Raw genomic sequence first — 23,813 nt, forward strand, 5'->3', positions numbered from 1 at the left:
AATGTAAGAGGAAGTGTATTTGGGTTCTTTTTGATGGTTAGATGGTTAAAAACAAAAAGTCGAAATCAGACCAACAAGTGCATCCATTTTACATAGCACACAAAATGGCGACACTCACCACTGCTTTCCTCTAATTATGCTCACCTCAGGCAATCTTCCCCATGACCACTGCACATGAGATTCAGAGTCACATGGTAGTTCAGGATTTCTGAGCTCCAGTTCAGAGTCACTTTTTGGAGCTGATGAGGAGTTTGGAGAAAGGCTAAGAAAGAGAGATAAAACAAAATACTTTCACTACTGGTAATGGAAAAGACCACTGACCAAACTTCTTGCAGACAAATTGCATGATGGTCACCTGAACTAAGAAACCATAACAAATGGCAATAATAATTAGAAAAAAGCAGGAAGACACCTCCATCCTTATAGACCCGGTGTGGATTGACCAGATGTTGTAGGACTGTAACTCTCATCACTCTGCACCATTGACTATGCTTGTTGTGGCTACTGTAACTTGCACTTCCACACTATCTGGAAAGCAACACAATTCCATCCCCAGTTCTGTACCATGGACATAAAAGCATGCTTCTAGACATGACACAAAAATCCTCAAGAAAAGATATCCCATTCCCAGAGCCACTTCTCTTCCTGCTTTCTAAAGCTGTCCCCTTCTCTGGAGTCCCATGGCCTTTTCTGTACTTCTTAAAGCAGTCTGCTGCTTTCAGGTGTAGTGAAGGGTCCCTATCCACTATCAACACTGAAGCAAGTTTCATGGCAAGTCTTATTGGTATCAAAATAAGACACAGCAACAGCAATAGCAATAGCACTTATATTTCTACAATCTTTAAGCCAACAAACTGGGCACTCATTTAACCAGCCTATGAAAGGATGGAAAGCTAAGTCAACCTGGAGCCTTGAAGATTGAACTCACAACGTTTTGGCATTTAACCACTGCACCACCAGGGCTCCTTGATATGATATGGGGTGGGGTGCCATCTTTGCCTTGAGCATCAAAATAGCTTGCTCTAGCCCAACAGACCTGGACACTGGGAGCAAGATAAGTAGGCATGATTGCAATCCCTGCTTCATTCACCCTAGCTGTTGGGATTGTTTGCCTTTGGCATCATTTACTATCATTGACCTCTGCAGAGGAGTCAGCTCTCCGTCAGAATAGGGGTAGGCTTCTTGAGCTTGTGAAGTCCCAGCTCCTTCACACTGAACATCCGTGAATGAGTAATAGGTTGAATTGCTGATAAGAAAAGTTACATAAAAGAAAAATTAGGTTTAACAGAAACATTCATAGAGCAGAGGTCTTATTCAGAAGTTTCATTAATAATCTGTGCCTATTTGAACAGCTGGTGTTAAGACCCAAAATGGTTCTATATATCATGGTGACTGTCTGACAATGGAATGCTCTATGAGCAGCCTTTCCCAAGATAGGGTCCATGGGCACGGTAATACAATCCCTATCAACCCTGGGAAGCCTGCCTAATGATAGGCATTATGGACTTGCAGATTTCTAAAGACTGCTAAAGGTTAATTCTTAGATCATACCTCTAAACCACTTTATTTCAAAACATCATTGCAGAATAAACAGGCCAGAAAGTTACTAAAGATGTTTGCAGGCCATGTTGGGAGACAGTGGTGGACTTTAAACATGGCTCCACAATTGAAGCTGCAATCCTATGTATATTTATGTTGGAGTGAAATTCATAGAACACACTGGGCCTTATTTTTGAGTAAATATGCATGGTTAATCTGTCAGAATAATAGATGGAAGGACTTTGATCATTTAAAACAAGACACAACCAATTAAGAAGCATGTGATTTTAAAGAAGTCATTAATTTAAAGCATAAGAATTATGGCAAGCAATGTCTAAGACCAAGACATTTCCTCATTTGCATACAGAAGAGGATGCAACTCTTCTACCTACTGCAAAATGTACACATATCACATAAAACTAGGAAAGTAGCACAGTACTTTTATGTCATGACTTGCTGCAATTTTTAGCAGAAACAGTGTTTTATAGCCAAATGTGACATGGCAGCAGTACCAATTTTCAGCAGCTCTCTAGGACATTTACTGCTCTGCTAGTTAATTTATATCAGGTGTGGCCATGATGTGGCCCAGGGGATACATGTGGCCACCTCAGGGTATTTTTGTGCCCATTGACAATTCCAGAATCCCCAGGCTAGCCTTTTTCTTGGCCAAACAAGAGGATGAACTCCTGTTCCTGGAAGCCTCCAGCTGCACCTATGCTGCAAGGCCTCCCTGTACTGTTTTAACATTTTTAAGAAAAATTCCCACTTTTTGAGAATCAGAAATGGGTCCCTGCACATTTTTTCAGTAATCTATGTGCTCTCAAGAGTTTCTCAGGGCATAAAAAGTGACCCCCTGGACCTGTCACTGTTATTCAACACTGAGCTACAATTTACTTTCAGGTATTAGTTGCTGATTCATCATCAGAAAAATCATAGAACAACCTTTCTTGAATTAACACCCTCCAGATGTGTTGGCCTCAAACTCCCAGCTAGTGTTTTCATGGTACTGGGAGATGGAAGTTGTAATCCAATGGATGTGGAATGTACCAAGTTGGGGAAAGGTAACATAGAAGGAACTTAGCCTGCAAAACAAGCCAAGATAAGTGTTTTGTTGCTGTATTGTGCTGATATTGATTTTATCTTAGATCTTTCCACTGATTTTTGTACCAAACAGATTGTTCTCAAATAAGCACCAATGTGTCTTAGGACAATATCACACTACACGGTTATAGTGCTAGTATTCCACTTAAACTGCTGTTGTTTTTTCTGTGGAATTGTGGGACTTGCAATTTAGGGAGGGGCATTTAGAATTCTTAGTCAGAGCTCTCTTAGGTCTCATTAAACTACAAATCCCAGAATTCCACAGAAAGCGGTCACAGCTATAAAAGTAGAATAATAGTGCTATAACAGTGTAGTGTGATATTGTTTTTTACGTAACAGCATGTTCTGGGAACAGCAGAAGTTATAATTGTGTAAATTTATTCTTCCTTAATCAATTGGCTGATTTAGCAATTTAGATTTCCTGACTCCATTTACAGCCAGAATAAAAAGTGTTCTCAACATGTTTGCAGAACCAACCGTCACAGATGCACAGGCTCAAGCCTGCAAATCTCATTAATACAAGGAATTTATACCTTTAGTGAATTCCCAGGATGGCTTCAACTAAAAGTATAGTAAACAATTTTTAAAAGGCCCTAAAACACCACACTTAAAAGCAGTCACCAAACACAAATAGAGAAGAGAAGCATAAAAAAGGTTACAGATTAATCAGATCAGATTTTAATTGGGAAAAATAAAAATAAAAATTCTTTGCCTAATTCCATAATGACAGCAGGTTTGATGTCAAGTAAGCATCACTGAAGAGAGCACTCCACTGATGAAGGCCCCTTTTTCTGTAGTTATCCATTATACTTTAGGTGGGATCACCCCCCCCCCCCAGAAAAAAAATCTCTGATTTGAATACAGCCTAGTAAATAGGCAGTCACACATAAAGTCTTGCTCCTTCCTGCTTGCCCAATGCCAATGCCTATTCTTCTGCCAAGGGCAAGTTAACAAAAACAATCACACACATGTTGGCCAAGCTAGACATTAAAGAAAATGCTTATTCCCAATGATTACTCTATTTTTCATTCCATGACATATAAGTGCCTCAGCAATCAGAAGTGAACCAGCATGCTGTAGCAGTCTGAGCGTTGGATTACAACTCTGGAGACCAGGCTTCAAATCCTCACTTGGCCATGGAAATCCAGTGGATGACCTTAGGCAAATCACACGCTCTCAGTCTTAAAAGAAAGCAAAAGTAACCCCCTCTGGACAAATCTTACCAAGAAAACCCTCAGAAAGGGTCACCTTATGGTTGTCATAAGTCAGAAACAACTTGAAGGCACACAACAACAACACTGTTTGCCACTGGAACTCATAGGAAAAGGAACTAGAGGCACATATAGACAATGGGAAAGTCTCTATCATAGTCAATTTTGTCCATTTAAGTACCGTTAAGGCTTATATATAAATATACATTTGAAAATAATGAATTGCTTTTAATTAATTTCAGCTAAAATTTAATATATTTTACATATATGAAGCTAATTTTAAACTGGAAAAAAGTAAACAAAAAAGGGTAGCTCTTGAGCACTTGGCCAAACTGAAAAATGGCCACAGTTCCATGGAAATTATCAACAAGTCCAGTAAAGAATTTCAAAACAATCTTTCTGGCTTTATTAACCATCTCGCATCAGACGCTCACATACAACACTATCTATGAATGTTGGTACCTGTAATCATTTCATTCATTCCGGCAGCTCAAGTTTAGATTATAGTGAACTCACTTGGAAGTCAACCATTTTCGCTTTTCCTCTAGGGATTGCTCACTTTCAGTCCCCTCTTCTTCCGATGTTGATTCTACCGACCGCTCCCTTTTTTTCGGCTTCTTCTTCCGCCATCTTTTCTTACGGAGGGCTGTGTCTGAGCCCAAGGCTGCAGGATCTGAGCTTTTCTCAGAAGGGATGGGAGATGTGCACAAAGAAATGGGAATGGTCTCCTGAAATATCAGGGTTGGGTGTGTGTGAGAGAAAATGGACACAAAATGGCTAAACATCTGAACTGAGTTAGAATAGCAGTGTCTCTCTGTGTGAATGCCTGACTTCAAGTTACCAATCAACCTTTGGAGATCCCATAACTGTCATAGTGTTTTTAATGGCAAGCAATACTCAGATGTGGTTTGCCATTGCCTTCCTCTGAAATACAGGCTACAGTATCTGGTATTCCTTGGCAGTTCCCCATCCAAATAATTACCAGTCCTGATCCTACATAGCTTACAAGATCAGTCAAGATCTAGTGAATTCAGGGTATTTAAGCTTCAGGACAGAATTAAAATTATACATCAGGCAAGTCAAAAACAAATTGGGTATTAAGGAAAGCCAGATTATGTGAATCTAGTGAAAACTGAATATTCAGGACTCCAGAGTAGAAGAGAAGCTTCTTCTTCCATCAGAAAGAGAACTAAGACATGCTGGGAGATTGCATACACTGCCTCCCAGGGAAAACGTCACAACAAGGGGAAAAAACTACAAAGTAGATTAGAAACCTACTCAGTCCCTATCCAACAGCAATATGCTGATCATGCATGTGTATAATTGCAATCTACCGTTTTAGTTACACTAAAATATAAATACAAATTAAGGGCAAACTGAATCAGATTGTGTGAGTTGCATTTTAGGTTAACTTTAGGTTAGCTTTAGGTTAGCAGTAGCTTTTTTCTCCTCTCCTCTTGCAACCAAAACAACTACACACAAAAAGCATTTATGTTTCAAAACATACAAAGTTCTAGACACCATCTCAAAGGTGTTCACTTCTTGTTGAAAATACAAGAGCAACAACTTGGGGCGGGGGGGGGGGCATAGAAAAGTCCAGGTTGGATTTCATGGGGTCAGGAAATGAGACTTCAGAGATGAACTGAAGCAGAAAGGAAGTATGTAAAATAAGCAGACATGTGCTGGTGCTCTCAGTAGTGTGACTCCAGAGAATTGCTGCCTTCTTAGACAGAATTTTGTATGTGCATACAATCATGATTCTCAGTAAGAAAATAAAAATTGTGAAGTTAGAAAAAGAGGTCAAACACCAGGCACAGTGCACCTGTAGTGTAACAACTGGTAGGTTAAGTAGTGTGGTGATTAATGTGTTCTGGTTTTTAGTCTCAACTTTTTTGTTACAATTTTTAGTCTTTTAAAAAACTAAAGGGCTGAACTCTACCCAAAAGTAGGTTCAACACCTTGGATTGCTTTAGATTTCAGACTAATTCTACAGTGAGTTCCCTACTTCCACCACCTTATGTAGAAGCCATCACCTGATGCTGCCTCTGAAACGTCCAAGAGACTGAGAGTCATGGGGTGGAAGGAGTAAGAATGGCCTCTATAGTGAGATGCAAGGCAGCAGAACTTTAGAAACAAGACAGGAACAATACCTTTAATCTACCCTAATAGCTTCAATATATACTATTAAAGAACATGTCTGAAAAACTCACAAAATGTCATCCACACTACCCAGTTACAGCCATTTAGGATCACTTTAAGAGGCATGGCTCTATTCTACAGAATCCTGGGATTTGTAATTTCATGAGGTACTTAGAATTCTCTTAAATTGTGGAACCAATTGGATTCCAGAAAGCCCTAGAGGGTGATTCTGTCAAAGCCTTGGTGAACACATGGAACACCGATCTCACCAGGGCTATTGACACAATTGCTCCCAGGTGTCCTTTCCTACCCACTTCTAATCAGAAACCCTGGTATACCAGTGAGGGAACTCACGGTGATGCCATCTACCTAGAACCCTCTACTTAACCCAACAACTGCCTGCTGTAATGCATTTAACAACTACTTTGCAGGTAAAATCTCTCAGATAAGAGCCCACTTGGACGCCAATGTTGGGGCAAAATCAACTGATGAGGTATCTAGTCAATCCATTTATAAGATTAGACTGGATCAATTTGAGCTTGTGAGTACTGATGACGTGGACAAGATCCTTGGAAAGGTGAGGAAGATGACATGCCCTCTCGATCCCTGCCCATCATGGCTGGCCGTCCAGGGGGGTGATGCCTTGATGGCATTTCTCAGACATGTCATCAATGCATCCCTTAGAGAAGGTTATGTACCATCCTCCTTAAAGGAAGCGGTTGTTAGACCACTCCTGAAAAAACCTTCCCTGGACTCCTTGGACATGAAAAAATTACAGGCCTGTTTCTCATCTGTCATTCTTGGGCAAAGTGATCAAGAGGGCTGTCGCTCTTAGCTCCAAGTGGTCTTGGATGAAGCCAATTTTCTAGATCCATTTCAAACTGGCTTCAGGATGGGATATGGGGTGGAGACTGCCATGGTCGCCTTAACTGATGACCTTCATCTAGGCATCGACAGAGGGAGCATGACCCTGTTGGTGCTTCTAGACCTCTCAGCGGCATTTGATACAATAGACCATGACATCCTCTTGGAATGCCTGAGAGAGTTAGGAATTGTAGGCACTGCTTTGCAATGGTTCCGTTCCTTCCTCTCAGGTAGATTCCAGAGGGTGATGCTCGGGGACAGTTGCTCTTCAAAAACACAGCTTAATTGTTGCATCCATCAGGCACCATCCTGTCCCTGATGCTATTCAACATTTATATGAAGCTGCTGGGAGAAATCATCCATAGACATGGAGCAGGGTGTTATCAGTATGTTTATGACACCCAAATATACTTCTCCATGTCTCGGTCATCAGCAATGACAGCAGATGGTATTTCTCCCCTCAATCAATGTCTTGCAGCAGTAATGGACTGGATGAGGGAAAACAAGCTCAAGCTGAATCCAGACAAAACAGAGGTACTTACAGTAGAGGCCCCTAAACCAGGTATTGGGCCGCAACTTCCAGTCCTAGAGGGGTTCATGCTCCCCTCAAAAGACTGTGTTCTCAGTTTAGGGGTGCTTCTCAACTCATCGCTTCAGATGAGAAATCAGGTGAATGCGACGGTCAAGAGCGCCTGCTATCAGCTTTGGCTGATACGCCAGCTGCGCCCTTTCCTGGAACCGGGGGACCTTGAAATTGTAGTACATGCACTGGTAACCTCAAGACTTGATTTTTGCAATGCGTTCTACATGGGGCTAACCCTTGTGCCTAGTCCTCAGTGGTACAGAATATGACAGCCAGATTGATTACAGGAACAACTAGGAGTGACCATATTACACCAATATTGAAATCACTCCACTGGCTGCCTATTAGTTTCTGGGCACAGTACAAGGTGTTGGTTTTTACCTTTAAAGCCCTTCATGGCCTGGGCCCAACCTATTTAAGGAATCATCTTCTTCTGTATAATCCGCCCCGTGCACTCATATCCTCTGGGAGGAATTTGTTGCAGTCTGTAAAGACCAGATTGACTGTGACCTCCCAGAGAACTTTTTCTGCAATCGCTCCCACCTTATGGAATGGCCTGCCGGACGAGATCCTTCAAATTACCAACATAGATAGCTTTAAGAAAGCTGTCAAGATGGACCTCTTCTGGCAGGCCTTCCTGGAATAGCACCCGGCCACATAAAGATCCCCACACAGACATATATATGTGATGATTCTGCCCACTATTGTTCTATTGTTTTTAGAGTTTAGTCTTTGTAATTTTAATTGCTAGAACAGTTTAATCATTTTTAATGGGGGGATTGTATATATTATTGTATTATTTTAATGTTGTGCGCCGCTTAGAATGTCGAAACAAAAAGGGGGATATAAATAAAAGTTTTATTTATTATTTATTTATTTTATTTATTTAAATTATAACCCTGAATTACTTTGATAGCATTCTCTCCTAATGAGTTCTAACTACTTTGGGAAACTAAAAATCCCAGGATTGCAGTCTTTATGGTTAAAGTGGTATCAAAGTGATATAACTGTGTAGTGTAGATACACCCCCAGTTAGATCTATCTTTCTTTCTTTCTTTCTTTCTTTCTTTCTTTCTTTCTCTGTATTAAGCTCACCTTTTGTTCTTCTGACTCTTGGACAAAAAATGCTTCACCATTGTCACCCAGCTTCATATGCAGATTGACTGGCTCCCCATTGATTTCTATGTCAACCTAGAGAGCAAATGAGAGAGAAAATTACCTTTTTAAAAAACCTAAGGAAGCCCAGAAGAGATCTTTGTAAAGTTAACAGAAGAAACATTCTAAATATTTTTTGCCATGGGAACAAGAGATGCTTAAGGAATATAATCTTTTCAAATGCTGGTACACAACAAAACTGAGACATTTTGACACTGTACAGTTATAGCACTATGATTTACCTGTAGTGGTTCCTTCCATATTATGGCATTTGTAGTTTAGGAGGAAATATTTAGAAATATCAACCTGAGAGCGCTTCTTGTTGTTGTGTGCCTTAAATTTGTTTCCAACTTATGACAACCCTACATTAAACCAATCACAGGCTTTTCTGGGGCTGAGATGTGTGACTCATCCAAGGTCATACAGTGGGTTTCCATGACCAAGCAGGGAGTCAAACCCTGGTCTTAAGTGTCACAGTCCAAAAATCAAACCAATATACCACACTGACTCTAAAGGGCCTTCAAATCATTTCTGGCTTATGGAGACCATAAGACAAGCCTATCACAGGGTTTTCTTGCCAAGATTTGTTCAGAGGGGTTTTTACCAGTGCCTCCTTCTGCCACGTGCTGTAGGCTCTATTTCAGAGGAAAGAGCTGGTAAAACCACCTCTGAGTATTGCTTCCCTAAGAAAACCTATAAAATTCATGGTGTTGCCCTAGGTCAACAGGCAACTTGAGGAAGCATGTATACACATATATATAAATGATCAACCTATTGCCACCTTCCATTTGGGTTGTCACCTTTTCTTTGTTGTTGTTATATGATATCAAGTCAGTCTTGACTTATGGTGACCATATGAATGGAAGATCTCCAGAGGTTCTGGTCATCAACATCCTTGCAGACGCAAGGATGTATCTTCCTTTTTTAAATCAATGCATCTGTAATGTAGTCTCCTGTAGTGTGGTATTCCTCTTTTCTACTGCCTTCCACTTTATCAAGCATTATCGTCTTTTCCCTCACAATGTGTCCAAAGTACAATACAGTGGACCCTTGTTATATGCTGGGGTTTGGTTCCAAGATCTCCCGTGTATAGCAAAATCCATGTATGCTCAAGCCCCATTACATATAATGACATAGCAAAATGGTGTCCCTTATAAAAAATGGAAAATCAAGGTAAATTTATACTTTTTTGTAACATTTTCAAACCGTGTATGCTTGAATCCGTGTATAAAAAATCCGTGTATAAGAAGGGCCAACTGTAGTCTCAGTTTAGTCATGCTGGCTCCTAGCGAGAGTTCTGGCTTGATTTGCTCTTAAGACCCCCTTATTTGTCTTTTTGGCTGTCCACAATATATATAAAACGCTTCCCCAGCACCTTATTTCCAATGAGTTGATCTTTCTGTCAGCTTTCTTCTCAACTCAGCTTTCACATCCATATACAGAAAAAGCCACTTCAGAGATTGATCCCACCATTTTGTTCTCCACATACACTCTCTCTCTCTCTCTCTCTCACACACACACACACACACACACACGTGCGCACACACAGAAGGGGGGAGGGAGGAGAGAGAAATGTTGATGATGATGTTGTCTGCCTTCAAATCATTTCTGACTTATGGCAACCCTAACGCAAAACTATCACAGGGTTTGCTTGGCAGAATTTGTTTGGGGGGGGGGTTGCCATTGCCTCCCTCTGAGGCTGAGAGAGGTCACCCAGTGGGTTTCCATGGCCAAGCAAGGATTTGAACTTTGGACTCCCAGTGTCCTAGTCCAACACTCAAACTACTACACTACACTGGATCACACACATTTGTACCACACATTTATTTAAGAGAATTTGTACCCTGTCCTGCAGCCAAAAAGGCTCCCAGAATGGATAACAAGTGGTTAATTTCACTGTTCCCTGCCATTAGGCTTACCCATCTAATTAAGACAGGACACAAAAAGGAAAAGGGATGACAATGGTTGAGCAGATTAAATACAGTCCGTCCTCGCCTTACGCGGGGGATCCGTTCCGGATCCCACCGCGTAAGGCAAATTCCGCCTATGCTCGAGCCCCATTGGAAACAATGGGGCTCGTGCACGGTGGCGTGGTGGCGCAACGGGCGCACGCGCCCATTCAATTGAATGGGACGCGCTGCCCCTTCCGCCCCGCGGCTTGAGCGCGTATGCTCAAGGCCGCATATGGCGCACCCGCATATGGCGCGGGCGCGCTGTATAGCAAATGCTGCCTCTTCATCTCTCCCTCATTGGCCACACCAGTGGATAGAGGGAGACCTTTCATCACTTGCTGGGGCCCTTGCCCACAGGGCAGATCATGCTCTCAAGTGACATTTCCTGACATAAATATTATCCTCTCTTATGTGCCTCTTTCATCAATGAAAGTTCCATCTTTTGAGATATCAGGAAGAAGACAGAAAGGTTAACAGACATATTGTACCTCTTTAAGATATAAATGTCAGGAATGATGTGAGATGAGATGGCCAAAGAAATAAACATGCATCCCCATAGAACAGATGCACCTTTGTGCAGTGTAGGTCACTTGGCTGAGCTATGCAGTATTGTATGTTCAACCTAAAAAAAAAGGAACTTGGCAATATGCAGATGGTACAGGTACTTGTCTCATAGTGTATCAACATTATGAAACTGGCAGCTATGTTTGAAATTCTTGCAAACAGAACTTGAGCCTCACCAAATTGTGCAGTAATTGCTTGTTATTTCGGAAACCTGCTTGTTATTTCAGAAACTCCTACTCCTGCTCTTACTCCTTGTTATTATGCACCTTCATGTCAGTTCTGACTTCTGGTAGCTCTTATCATAGGGTTTTATTGGCTAAATTTATTCAGAGGAGATTCACAGTTGCTCTTCTCTGAGGCTGAGGGAGGGAGACTTTCCCCAAATCACTCAGTGGGTTTCCACTGATGAATCATAGGTCGTAGAGTTGGAAGAGACCACAAGGGCCATCCATTCCAACCCCCTGCCATGCAGGAACTCTCAATCAAAGCATGAACAGCAATTTGAACCCTGGTCTCCTAGAGTCCTAGTCCAACTCTCAAATCACTATATCCTAACTTGCTATAATTTTAAAAATAGTCTGAATGTTGAGCATGATTCCATGTTGAATGGAACATTGATTCCATGTGGCAAGGTGTGAGTGATGAGTCCCATCTAAGGATGAGTGACAATCTTAGTCCAGTCTTTCATAAGAATTTAACAAAACATGCAAATTTCTTCAGAAATTTTAAAATATAAATCTGGAATAAAGCCCATGACCAGAGCCTTCTGGATTTAACTCTTAGAACTTAGATGCTTGGGTACGAATCCCTGATTATTCAACCATGTTTGTGGTGTTAAACATGGGTTGGTATCTCTTTTTTTCCTGACAAACTCCACAATGCTAACACCTGATTATTAGGATTACTGTTCTCTCTCTATGCTGGGAATAGCTATAACTATTGAATGTGGCCAGTGCAAAGTAGGGGAGGATTTAATTTCAATTCATATAGAATCTAACTACAATTTTGCAAATAACCTCATACCAGGATGAAAAGAACTTGGAAAGGTTTCAATAGAAGACAAAGTGAATGAGCAGATTTTCCCCATCTGTAGTACTATTGCCACACATCTGGGATCACTTACCACTTTCTCACTGGAATGCAGAACACGCAGCTTCCCAAAGCGCACATGGAAAGGTGAACAGTTGAAGGAACCATCTGGCTGCCTCACCACAATGACATCAATGCAACCTGTCAGAGTAGCTGGGTTCAGGCCCTTGTACAGCTCCTTCACAGTGCCAAACACTGTTTCAGCAATCTGGCCCACATAGTTCATTGTCTGAGACTACAAGCACAAAGAACAAGGAGAAAGACCCAGATTGAATAAACATTTGACTGAACTAAACACTGAACTAAAGAATAAACATTGGCTTTGTGATGAATAAACTACTGTATATACCACCTTCAGGCAGTAGATGCTGCTGCAACATTTACCTCAAGAAGAGTCAGGGCCTTCCACGGCTGCATCTGCATGCCAGAAATCATGCAGTTTGACACTGTTTTAACTGCCATGACTCCATCCTATAGAATCCTGGGATTTGTAGCTTGTTGTGGCACCACAGTGCTCTGACAGAAGGCCAAATATTTCACAAAACATAAAAGCATCGAGTTAAAGTGTTGTCAAACTACATTATTTTAGCAGTGCAGATGCAACCTCAGTTAGAACACCAAGGGTTTGGATACTGTTTCCTGGAAAGCTTGCTTTGTCTCTTTCCCCCCTTTTTTAACCACTTCATTGAATGGTTTTGATGTTCTTATTTTGCCAAGCTTTATGACCCTTTAACATTTGCTACAGTTCATTTATTTCTGTTTTGTTTACTCTCTGTTTTTCTGTATTTTATTGTACTGTTAACATGATTTTACTGCATTTGTTTTTCATCTCTCCCAGAGACAGGAATGGTGTAGCTCATGAGTATCTCCCTCCAAGGCTACTTTAGGAGACTCCTCCAAGATCTCTTTGGTCCCCCACCCATAGGCACAATAGAGAGAGAAAATGAGAATCACCTCTCTGGAAAGCCTCCAGGGACAGTGATTCTTATCTAAAGCAAGGTATACGGTGTGCCTGTGTAATATTCTTACATGGCCTGAAACAAAGTGAAACAGGAAAGAGAAATTTGGACCACACGTCTGTCTTTTATTATTCCCCATAATAAATTTAGAAACAATTGCCCTCATTTAAATAGGAAAAAAATTACATCTCACATAGCACAGACCTATGTGCCTATTCAGTCTGTTAGCCAGATTCTAACTAAGGACAGCTAACTTCCAGGCTGCTGTTCTTAACGGTTCTTTCCTTTAAAAAAATAAGAATTACAAGGGTGGGAAATCATGTGACTCCCAGATGTTGTGGCACTGCAACTCACAGCATTCTTCACTGCTGGCTATGCAACCTAGGGTTTATGAGAGTTGCAGTCCAGCAACATTTGGATGGCTTACCAATTTTAACTGGACAACTCTTCAGCTACTAGCAGATAGTCCTTTGGCAGCTCTTCAACCAAAAGACTGTAAAGTAAGACATGTGGTGTTCCAAGAGCTACAGTGAAGAGCATTACATATACTGTATCTTGCAGTCAGATTTAATCTCCCTACTCTATGCCTTATGTTTTCCAAGGATATCACAGAAATGGATGGTTACTGAGAGGAATGACAACCAAAAATAACAATCTAGCCAGTAAATTACTGTAGTTCATTTTCAATGGAAGAAAATGATACCTCTGAAGAAGCATGTTTTAAAGTTTGGATTACACACACATGTATTGTAACAGACATTTTAGAAGGTATTCTGTTAAGGGAAAGAAGAATATCTCTTAAAGAGAATATCTCTTAAAATGGGTGCTTACCACCTGCAGTCTTTTGAAGAAAAACATGTTTCAAAGAAGAAGAAAAAGCTCTGCTGACAGATCAATCAGGGACACATTTTCAGTTGAAACATTTTACATGTTAACTTATCCAACAAATTCAAAATAATGTAGTCTTGCAGCCATGTGCATCAGCTGAGTATCCAGATTAAGCATTAAGTATGAACTTTCTTAGCAGTGGCTCTCTCACTGCTTGGCACCTACAAACGTATACCTGAGAGGGAGACTAGAACAGCTGGAAAAATAAAAGGTCTTTAATTTCCCAGGTGTTCTAATCTCAACATGAACCTCTTTCAGTGGTTTTCAAATCTTGTTTAGCTGGTATTCTCTGTTTACACTTTTATATTCTGATACTTTTTCTGTTTGTTCAAGCTACATTTTTAATTGTTGTGAAACACCTGGAGAATTTCTTAATCAGAGGTATCCAAACCATGCAGATAAGAGACCAGGAGTCTCTTCGTTCCTAAAAGATAATTCTTAGAAGATAGGAATAAATTGTACCTTTGACTGAACAAGCATTTTATCTAAGTGGCCAGTGTTACAGCCATGTTTTTTTTTTAAAAAAAATTAGAGGTAAGTGTTAATGCATGCAAAGAAATATGACTCACACAAGCTTGCCCTTACTCTGGCAGTGAAAGACTCTTTGGCCTGTTACAGACTGCCAAAATAAAGCTGCTTCGGGTCTCTTTGGATTTATGCTGTTTAAATGATACGTGCATCCTAAGAATCCGGAAGCCGCACCAAAGCTGCACTCCAGTGCTTAGGAATGGAATGTGGCTTTGGCGTGACCTCCGGACTCTTAGGACCCATGCATCATTTAAATAGCATACCTTCAAAGAGACCCGAAGCAGCTTTATTTTGGCAGTCTGTAACAGGCCTTTGAGTCTTATAATTAAGTCACCAGACACTTCAATAAATATTCAGTGTTTTCTCAACAAAACTGATGTCCCTTGGCTGCCAGTATGCAATGTATCTTTGCAAAGGAAGTAACAAAGCACTCCGCTTACACTGAATAATATACAGGGTTCCCAAGCTTTTTGACTCATGGAGCCTTTATTTCTATGGCTGAACCCCTAAGAAGCATATCCTATACCTTACAAGTTAATGGTGTTTAGGAGTATATATAAGAATATATTCTTATTCTTTAATTTCATTCAATTCTTATTTCTTTCATTTTCCTAGAGCAGCCACAGAGCACCTGGGAATTGCACATGAAGCCCTAAAAGCTCCATGGAGAACAGGTTGGAAACCGCTGAATATATTAGATAATTGACCATAACAGCAGAAGGGTTAGGAATAGCAAGTACATTTCTATACCACTTATCAGTGAACGAACACTCTTTAAGCAGTTTATAATGTGTAAGCCAATTGCTCCCAACAAGCTGGTTACTATTTTACCAACAAGATGGAAGGCTGAGTTGATGGTGGGAGTAGTAATAGTTCAACAGTAACTGAAAGGCCACAGAGTGTTCAACTGAGATTAGAAAGATAAGAATTTGTATGATCATGCTCCTGCATGCAATGCTGTAGGGGAGCAAGAGTTTACTAGGTTGAGGTCCCAGGGCTTTTTGATGAGCAAAGTCTATGGGTGCATCTACACTGTAGAAATAATTCAGTTTGACACCATTTCCAGTGTTATAGCTCCATCGTATGGAATCCTATGATTTGTAATTTTGCAAAGTCTCTGCCAAAGAGCCTCATGAAACTATAGATTCCGTAGGACAGAGCCATGGCAATTAAAGTGGTGTCAAACTGCATTATTTCTACAATGTAGATGCATCCTATGATATGATCTGCAATCCCCCTTCCATATTCCCTTGGAGTTTAGCTCCAGTCCTCAAAGTACATAGTTGGAGTGGAAATTAATTTTCCTAGTGATATATTTGGCTACCTTGGTCTTGAGTGGGAAAGCCCTATTAGCATCCTGAAAGACTGCTAAAATTGCTTTATTTTGCACAGATCAACATATCTACCTGTTTTTAGGTTATGTTAGACCTTTGTTGTAATTTACAGTGCAAGTGTACATGCCCAAAATGAACAAGTTAACCCACAAAGCTCTCCCGGTTCTTGGCCCATAAATTGCCACTTCTGCTATCAGTCCTTTTCCGTAAAGCTCCAGTGTACTGTGAAACTGACATGCGTTTCTTTCTATGTGGGGAAAAATGAATACACATGTAATTCTAGTTCATTAGGAGCAGCTACATGTTGTTTGTTCCTCCAATACAAGAGTGACATTAGTGAAGGAAGGTGGAGCATAAAAATAACTGGCACAGAGACAGTTTCTTGAAAACAGAACTAAAGACACACTACTTCAACTGTTCTGATTATGAAGCAATACAATACAATAGCTAAACTCCCACTTAGTAAAGAATATAATATACAAGCAAGCAAGCCATACCATGATGAAATAGGGCATCATGTAAGAAGATAAAGCAGTTGCCAAAATGATTAACAGACGAGTGTCCAATCATATTTTAAAAACATCAGTTAACCCTCAATATATGGAAATTATTTTATTCTTGTCTATGTTATTTCTTTTTTATAGGCCAGTGGCATGAGTATTTTAAAAGAAGTGATAAAGGGTCAAATTAAGGGTGGTGCTATCTATATAGCCTTACCCTTCTATTTATTCAAATCCTTCCATCTCAGTCTTGCAATTAAGCAAATGCACGTACAGAGAGAAACATTTAGCTGCTAGTAAGATACATGCCATAGGAAAGCTACCCACATGGTTAAATATGAAATAATATAGACAGGTCTCAAACATTTGCCAGAAACTAATTTTCAACAGCATCCACACAAAAAACAGGTGTCCCCATCAATCACTAATGCACATCAAGAGCATACTATTTCTATGTCTCATCAAAACAAACCCATTTGCTCAGAAGCCTTAGATTTATATGGGTCTCCTATAACCCTCGAGGCCTTGACTGGTTAGCAAAAGGGCATGAATCAGGAAGCGGCTTCATGGGTATTCAACCTAAATGGAACACAATGTTATTTAGCACTGAACATTTAAGACATTACCACACATTTCCGTATTTGTGTGATTTCTTTAATGTGATTACAATAGTAGCAATAACAATATGAAAACACTTACTTCTGCATTATCTTTTAATAGCACAATAGTCTTTGTTTTGTGATTAATATTTCTGGTCCTGGTTTTCCACATAACGTAAATCATCCAGCTTCCACCCTCACTTTTTCCCCCTGCTTTGTGCAAGCATTTTTAAATTGTTTTTTCTTCCAAAATCTCGCAGTAAGATCAGACCAGTAATCACAAGATTGTTTCGGCAAATCATTTCCAATGATTCAGGATTCTAGAGTTCTGTGTTGTTAAGGAGCCCTGGTCTCGCAGTGGTTAAATGCTGGTACTGCAGCCATAAAGTTGTAAGTTTGATCCTAGAGGAGGGCTCCAAGTTCCACTCAGCCTTCCCATCCTTCCATAGGTCAGTAATATGAATACCCAGCTTGTTCAGGGCAATTGGCTTACACATTGTAAACCGCTTAAGCGGTATAGAAAAGTACTTACTATTGAGGGTGTTTATCTCTCTTAATCATCAGTATTTCACAAAACCACATATCCTGTATTCATTTATTCTGTAAAGCACCTACCATACCTTAAAAAGCAAAGACATGCCTTCCAACAGTTCACAGATGGAAGCTAGGATACATGTGGCCAAGCAACATCAGAGTGTGGTCAAAATGGCAAAAGGTATTAAGGCAGAAGAATGCACAAGCTAGAAGAGGCAGAAGCACTTGACTTTTGCCTGAGACTATTTGGATGGAGCTCAACACTAGGAAATTCTGGGATTTGTAGTTCTTCCAAGGACAGAGCCAGGGCAGTTAAAGCAATGTCAAACACCATTAACTCTGCAGTGTGGCAGCAACCTGAGACATTGTACATTAGCAAGTACAGATATATATCATTTTGAAAAGCACTGGGTTAATTTAAACTGATCTGTATAGTAGGAATAAGAAATCCTTGGTAGTGCTGGGAGCTCCCAGGAAATACTTTTGGGATGAAGTAAACATTATATGAATCACCATAAAAATTTTAAAAACACTGGTACAAAACCTGGTGCTTATAGGAGCCTAATAGGGCAACCCAATTTACGGCACGTACACTTAACCATCTGCACTCTGCCCCAGCTCTGTCCTCTCACTTCTGACTTTTTGGTACACAAATGTAATACAGTGGTACCCCGGGATACGAAAGCACCGCCTTACGAAATTTCCGGGATACGAAAAAATCCCATAGGAAAAAACTGTTCCGGGTTACGTTTTTTTTTTTCGGCTTACGAAAAAAAATTTTGGTGCTTTTCAGCGCTTTTTCGCACGAAACGCGGCTTTCCAGCGCTAGCGCCTATGGCTTTTTCGGGTTACGAAAAAAATCGGGTTACGAACGCCGCGGCGGAACGAATTAATTTCGTAACCCGAGGCACCACTGTACAGTAAAAATACACATGCCAACATCTTCAAACTGAGCAAATGAGCCATGGGCACCTAGATTTTAAATCCACTTGGTACATAGAAATTTTCTCCTCCTCCTGCACTGCTTGCCCTGAGATTTGCCTGCCTGTCTGGAAACCTGTAGAAGCATAGCAATTGCATAAAACTTTCATAGAATCATAGAATCATAGAGTTGGAAGAGACCGCAAGGGCCATCCAGTCCAACCCCCTGCCATGCAGGAATCCAAATCAAATCATCTTTGACAGATGGCCATCTAGCCTCTGTTTAAAGACGTCCAAGGAAGGAGACTCCACTACACTCCGAGGGAATTTGTTCCACTGTCGGACAGCCCTTACTCTCAGGAAGTTCTTCCTAATGTTGAGGTGGAATCTCTTTTCCTGTAGCTTGCATCCACCATTGCTCCTGGTCCTAGTCTCTGGAGCAGCAGAAAACAAGCTTGCTTCCTCCTGAATATGACATCCCTTCAAATATTTAAACAGGGCTATCATATCACCTCTTAACGTTCTCTTCTCCAGGCTAAACATCCCCAGCTCCTTAAGTCGTTCCTCATAGGACATGGTTTCTAGACCTTTCACCATTTTACTTGCCCTGCTTTGGACACATTCCAGTTTTTTAACATCCTTTTTGAATTGTGGCGCCCAGAACTGGACACAATATTCCAGGTGGGGCCTGACCAAAGCAGAATAGAGTGGCACTATTACTTCGCTTGATCTAGATACTATACTCTTACTGATGCCGCCTAAAATTGCATTGGCCTTTTTAGCTGCTGCATCACACTGTTCACTCATGTTCAGCTTGTGGTCTACTTGGACTCCCAGATCCCTTTCACACGTAGTCTCATTCAGCCATGTGTCTCCCATCCTATATCTGTGCATTTTATTTTTCCGCCCTAAGTGCAGTACCTTGCATTTCTCCCTGTTGAAGTTCATTTTGTTAGCTGTGGCCCAACTTTCTAGTTTATTCAGGTCATCTTGAATGTTGATCCTGTCCTCTGGAGTGTTAGCTACTCCTCCTAATTTGGTGTCATCTGCAAATTTGATAAGAATGCTTCCAATTCTGTCATCCAAGTCGTTGATAAAGATGTTGAATAGCACTGGGTCCAGGACAGAACCCTGTGGGACCCCACTGGTCACTTCTCTCCAGGATGAAAAGGAGCCATTATTGAGCATCCTTTGCGTTCGATCAGTCAACCAATTACAAATCCATGTAACAGTTGCCTTGTCTATCCCACATTTTATAAGCTTGTTAACAAGAATGTCATGGGAAACTTTGACCACTGTCCAACCATTACTACAAAGTCAAATTTCCGTAAGGTAATAGGTCCAGTCTTTTGTTTGCAACTATCATAGCACAATTGAATTAAAAGACCCAAAACAAGCAATTAATCAACATGTCCTACATTCTAAAAGAATGTGCCAATGCCATACACGCCAATACTCTCCCAGCCTGAATGGATATTGTTACTGAACATCATTGGTATTACATGGCACCAGCTGTAGTATGATACTGATACAAAGACAGTTCTGTTATGCTGGAAAGGTAGGAGTTTATAACACAAGAGGAATTTCTCTTAATTCTGAATGAAAAGAAAATGGGGCTAGAACGCATTCACATGAATTCACTATTTCAGTGAATTTACACAAATTCGAATTACATTCGAACTGACTTCCCATTGCCCGAAAATAGCTTGCCATTGCCCAAAATTGCATGTGATCACCTCTCACGCAATAACGTGAAACCCCATGATTGCATTCAGACTGACTTCCAGTGCCCGAAATTGCTTGTGGTAGTCTATTACACAATAAACCCCATGATTGCATTTGGATTGCCATTGGATTATACTTCCAATTTCCGTTGTCTGATAACGTCGGTAGTTAATGTTTTGAAGAAAGGGAACCCATCTGTAATGAAACATGACACTTGCATAACTATAATATTCACAGCCCTCCAAAAGGCAGTGGTGATACCACCTGAAAGAACAAACAAAGCAAGAAAATACAACTATTTATGTCCAGGAAAACTCTCACCATCACCTTATAATGTGGAAAAATTACCTTTTGGATTATGACTCCCTTTATCCCATGCTGGCCATGATTGCTTGGGGATTCTTGCAGCTGTGGTACCCTAAAAATAACTTTTTGAAGCTCTGCACTTATGCGCTCTCTGTGTGCATGCACGCTTGATTGTCACACAGAAACAACAATTGGTATCTGTTGTGTGTGAGTGCACAAAAGATTCTCACTTGTGTGGAAAGGGTCACACAGGGATGTAGCCAGGATTTTAGGAAGGGGGGGTCCAGACTAAGTGCCACCATTATAATGGGGCTTGGGCACGGCGGCACAGCAGCACACACCATTCATTTTTCTAATGGAAGGGGGGTCCGGACCCCAAGAACCACCCCCCCCTCTTGGCTATGTCCCTGGGTCACATACAGATGTATGATGCAATACACACACACACACGAGATAAAGTTGCTTTTTACCCAGCAAGAACAAGGCAGTTTGACCTTGCCTCACTTTCTAGAAAGAAACCCACCTCTGCTGAGCTGTTTGATGGAGCTGATCTTTCTCCCCAGCATCTCACAGACCCTCTGGATTCTACAAGGAGTCAAAACATCTCAGGAGGGACATGGTTCCCATTCCTAAGCAGAGAGGACAGCTCCATATATTTGGGTTTTCTATCCTATGAATGTCAATGACAATGCAGCTTCTAGAGGGGTGAGGGGAGGCCCATGCTGGCGCTGGAAGCTTCAGTGCCCCTGTCAGCACCATGCTCCATGTAGCTGAAAAAAGCTCATGAGACTGTCCCCTTGCCACGGTAACCTGCTGAGCTGAGCATTCTTCACTGCTGTTTAATTGGCAGCTAGGATGGCAAGTTCACAACCTGCAATTGCATGACTGCTAGAGCTCTTATCTCTGTTCCCTATTTTTTTTAAAAAATGATTAGGGTTTTTAGGTAATATTATAACACATCTAAAAATATTGTTCTTGGGTATGTTTGCATGTGCAAGTGTCGCAATAATGTTATGGGTAGATGTTCTGGATCATTGCAGTACAGGCAAAAGTCAGCAGGACAAAGGGTTTTTTAATGAATTTGACAGAGGCCCAAACCTTGTGCCCATAGGGAAAAATGGCAAATATAATTACGTATTTAAGGCAAATACAGGCCTCTCTCACAAACGTTTTTTAGGTCAAGGATAGGGAACGTCTGGAGCCTATCCATATATGTCCCACAAGCATCTCTCCACCCAACCAGCAAGCGTCTGTTGCAGTGATAACAGGCTGCCTAACACAGTAAGGAAAAGCTATGTAAATTTTCTTAGGAAAGCATGGACAATTGCCAAGGAAATGGGGGAAGGAAAGGTCAAACACTTTTGCCTCCTCGCCAAAATCTGTTTTGTGATTTTGCCCAAATCATGTTATATGAGGGTCACTCAAGATGTAGTTTGTCTCCATAAAAGATTTTTGTACTTGAGTTGAATGTAGTGACATCAACTGGTGAAACTTTACACAACATGAAGGTGGTCCCCAACATCCACTAGCATTCACACATCAAGGCAGCGTAAGACATAATGTCCTGATTTGGCAGAGACAGTCTCAGTTAATCCTCTACTGTCCTATTTTTATAATGTCCCAGTTTGTCTCTCCTCCTCTGTTTTCCCCATTGTACTCGTCTTACTTTAGTGTTCAAAATGCAAAAGTAGTTTATATTCTGTTAACTCAGCAGTGGGGAGCTGAGAGGAAGGGAAGGAATGTGAAGCCAAAGGCTTTCATGGCCGGCATCCATAGTTTTTTGTGGGTTTTTCGGGCTATGTGGCCATGTTCTAGAAGAGTTTATTCCTGACATTTCTCCAGCATCTGTGGTTGGCATCTTCAGGGAATCTCTGTAGATTCCAGTCACAGATGCTGGTGAAGCGTCAGGAATAAACTCTTCTAGAACATGGCCACATAGCCCGAAAAACCCACAAAAAACCAAGGGAAGGAATCTTGCTCTTCCCTGTAGACACAACCAAAAGCCAACTGCTCAAGCCTCTCCTAGCTTGTATGTTATTCCTCATTAATAACTTTTCTTCTGATGTTGTTTGGCCACTTGTTTCCTGGTTTTCATCTGTGAAATGCTGGAAGGTATACAGTACAACAGCCAGCTAAGAAACTAGCAATCCTAATTGAAGATCAGTGTTCAATGGTGGATGGGTCTGGAAAAAGTAAAATACTGCCAAGTTATAGCAGAGAAGGAGGGACATGTAATTTCTATCATTTGAACAAAGTTTCTGTCAGCATTGCTAGCATGGTCAATGATGAAGAATTCTGGTATCTGCAGTACATCAACATTTACAGCAGAGGTGAAAATCATGCCATACCCAACATTGCTGAACTGGGACTCTCAGCATTCCTCACCTTTGGCAAGGGCTGGTGGAAACTGCAGCTTCTTTTGGATGACATAGGCTTTCTCACCCCTGGCTACAGGATCTCCACCATCCAAACACCATCCAAACACAGACATATGGAGGGTAACATGCTAAAATATGGTGCTGGTTCATATGGGAAGAAAGGAAGGAAGAAGCTTTGCCCTCTGTTGTTATGAAACAGGACGATGTAGGAGGTAGAATAGCAGGCACGTACACTCACTTATCTTTGTTGAGAAAGCCACCTCAGCCTATTTGATGTGTGACTTACCAAAGAGGCAGCTGGTTATGCTATAATGAGCTTATCAGTGACTAAAGTCTCCTATCAACCCATAAATAAAAAAAATGAAGGGAAGAGTTTCAAAAAAGAAATGAACAAATACCTCTAGTGAGCTATGAGGTCACTCTGTACCACATTAATTAATGTCAGAGTGGCAGCACTTTTTGGATGGACTTTAGAATATTTCCTAGACTTCAGCAAATTGCTGTGTACCAGTCAAAAGCAGGTCAGTCTTTTAACTGGTAGAAACAGCAGATGATATATGCATTCAAACGAGGAGTATGCTCATTAACTTGTCTGAGCAAAAATAAAAATCCTCCTCCCCCACCAAAATAATAATAATAATAATAATAATAATAATAATAATAATAGTGAGGACTTTTGTTAACTTAAAGACTGACCAATGACACAAGCAAACATGGGTGGCTCTGTTCATATTCAGCCAACCATACACTTTTGGACACAACACTCTGCTCTCAATGCCAACAAAATCCCTACCATAATATGGAGGGCAACATAAAAGTGGCTACCAATGCAAATTCCTGAAGGGTATTGCTGCCTGCTCCAGATCAACAAGAAATTAGCCATTGCTTTTCTACCAGGGTTACATGACAAAAATGCAACAGATTACCCTCCAGATTACCTCCCC

General features: G+C 40.9%; 1 protein-coding gene across 2 annotated transcripts in view; it reads right to left on the reverse strand.

Annotated features, from left to right (window-relative positions):
- LPIN3 (lipin 3) overlaps window positions 1-23,813 on the reverse strand; it is a 59,623-nt gene that overhangs the window by 21,826 nt on the left and 13,984 nt on the right. Inside the window, exons 3-7 of one of the 2 annotated variants that reach the window (XM_042466067.1) lie at window positions 12,232-12,432; window positions 8,533-8,628; window positions 4,368-4,579; window positions 1,139-1,246; window positions 145-262 (exon numbers count right to left, since the gene is read on the reverse strand). In XM_042466067.1, the coding sequence (XP_042322001.1) occupies window positions 145-262; window positions 1,139-1,246; window positions 4,368-4,579; window positions 8,533-8,628; window positions 12,232-12,423 (726 nt within the window). In that variant the 5' untranslated portion in view covers window positions 12,424-12,432. Of the gene's footprint in view, window positions 1-144; window positions 263-1,090; window positions 1,247-4,367; window positions 4,580-8,532; window positions 8,629-12,231; window positions 12,433-23,813 lie in introns of both variants that reach the window. The other variant, XM_042466066.1, reaches the window with a different exon arrangement.

This window comes from Sceloporus undulatus, chromosome 4 (assembly GCF_019175285.1).
Source record: "Sceloporus undulatus isolate JIND9_A2432 ecotype Alabama chromosome 4, SceUnd_v1.1, whole genome shotgun sequence".
Taxonomy (NCBI): domain Eukaryota; kingdom Metazoa; phylum Chordata; class Lepidosauria; order Squamata; family Phrynosomatidae; genus Sceloporus; species Sceloporus undulatus.